General features: G+C 33.9%; 1 protein-coding gene across 2 annotated transcripts in view; it reads left to right on the plus strand.

Annotated features, from left to right (window-relative positions):
• The window catches only part of LOC106871752 (putative protein TPRXL), a 47,833-nt gene that overhangs the window by 17,804 nt on the left and 27,714 nt on the right, over window positions 1–2,315 (plus strand). For both annotated transcript variants that reach the window (XM_014918382.2, XM_014918381.2), the window contains exon 2: window positions 387–607. In XM_014918382.2, the coding sequence (XP_014773868.1) occupies window positions 387–607 (221 nt within the window). The remainder of the gene's footprint in view (window positions 1–386; window positions 608–2,315) is intronic.

The following is a 2,315-nucleotide window of genomic DNA, read 5'->3' on the forward strand; positions in this document are numbered from 1 at the left end:
ATATATATGTATTTATGTGTGTATGTATGTATGTATCTATGTATCTATGTGTGTATATATACACACATACAAGCATATAGGGATGGCCATAAGTCGTTTTACCCATTTCTTTATTATTATTAGAAATGGGTAAAGCGACTTATGGCCATCCTCGTATAAATATAATTTGTTTATGAAGCTGTATTTGGTTAATATTTCTATCTAGTACTATAGCTGAGGCCTCAAATATATAGAATTTTAACTTACGTAAAATGCTATATCATGAAATTGTAAATAAAAAAATTGCGCAATCAACTTAACTTGAACCTGAAAAAAAACAGACAGAAAAAAATTCATCTAACTCGGTATTAATATCTTTTTAAAATTATCTCTTTTTGTATCTCTAGCTGCTGATAGTTCGTGTGAAAACAGAAACAGACAAGGTCCTTCTCTCGGTTACGATGATACACACTTAAGTTCAGTCGAGAAAGTTAAACGAAACAGGACGACATTTTCATCCCGACAGTTGCAAGAACTTGAACGAGCCTTTAGAAAAACGCATTACCCTGATATTTTTATGAGGGAAAGACTGGCCATGAGAATCAAATTACCTGAATCACGGATACAGGTATGTTTGGTTTGAATCATTTAATAAGAAGCATTTTATATGAGTTTATTTCAGGGTGGCTCTTTCCAAAAACCACTCACAATATCGTTGTTTCAAGTCTCCGCCTTCATGTCTGTTTTGACTTTTATCTGTTTCAACCATTGGGATGCAGCGATACTGAGGCCCTACGTTGAAGGGTTTAGTCGAACAAATCGACCCTAGAACTTATTCCATCGGTCTCTTTTGCTTAGTTAAGGTGACTTAAGTAAACCAACACCGGGAGACAAACACACACACGCACACAAATACACATACATACACACATACATACACACACACTTACATACACTCATATACATACACACACACATAGTCATATACATATACGTCGCGCTTCCTCACTGTTTCCATCTACTAAATTCTCCCACAAGAGCCTGGAGCTACAGCAGAGGACACTTGCCAAAAGGCCGCGGAGTAGGACTGAACCCAAAACCTCATGACTGCAAAGCGAGTTTCTTAACCACACAGCCATACCTGTACATGTATGTACACACACACACACACACACACACACACACACACACACACACACACATGTATACACACGCACACACATATCTTATTAAGCGTATACAGACACACACGCACGCACACATAGATTAATGTCTGTGTACATCTGTACCAGTATTTATGTATATATTCCCATAATTCCCTCGCTCCTTTTATTTTATATTCCACAAAGTAATGTCTTCAAAAATAATGAATACTTTCCTCATCTATATTGTTAGATAAAGAAAAGATTATTTTTTTCGATGGTTCGACAATTGACTAACAACTATTGCATGAAGATTGTAAAAGAACTTAAGAAACTAGTTATAGATTGAAGAATTCTTAATTTCAGTAAAATGAAAGGCTGAGGATATAAGGGAAATAACTCTTGCGTTCTATTTTTTTTATGAACAAACTAAAAATGTATTCTTGTGACACATATGTATGTATGTATTAAGTCTAGGAGATCATTGAAAACGTACGATAATTTGTTTTAATCTCCTTGGAAACTACTTGAGTATAATTTAAAGCAGTGGTTCTCTATCATTTCTTTTTCTTATAGACTCCTTTGATTCCTATTTTCCTCTAGCAGAACTTCATATACATTTGATGTTTTAATAAATCTCATATTTAGAATCAAATAATTTTAGGAACTGCAAAAACAAATTAAGATATTTGATGTATTGTAAAAGTATAAGTAATTTATTACGCATAAAACATCTTATATGGATCCTCAAGGGACAAATGGATATCCTAGGCTCATATGTAATCCCGTTTCAAATCAACTAAGTTAGAGAAGCAAGATCAAGAAATATTGTATTCCATACGCCAGTTCTGGATTAATAGAACTTACTGTACTCAAGGTTCATCTTATTCATTAAAATACACATACTCACATACTTACATATACACTATACACATACATATACACATACATATACACACACATACATACATACAGTCATACATACATACATAATTACATGCATGCATGCATACATACATACATACATACATACATACATACATACATACATACATCTGAAATGAGGGAATGGAGAAGGTAAAATCCAGGCTACATATGTTTCCTAGTAAGCAGATCCTCGGAAGTATATATATATATATATATCATCATCATCATCATCATCGTTTAACGTCCGCCTTCCATGCTAGCATGGGT

Source organism: Octopus bimaculoides, chromosome 5 (assembly GCF_001194135.2).
Source record: "Octopus bimaculoides isolate UCB-OBI-ISO-001 chromosome 5, ASM119413v2, whole genome shotgun sequence".
NCBI lineage: Eukaryota > Metazoa > Mollusca > Cephalopoda > Octopoda > Octopodidae > Octopus > Octopus bimaculoides.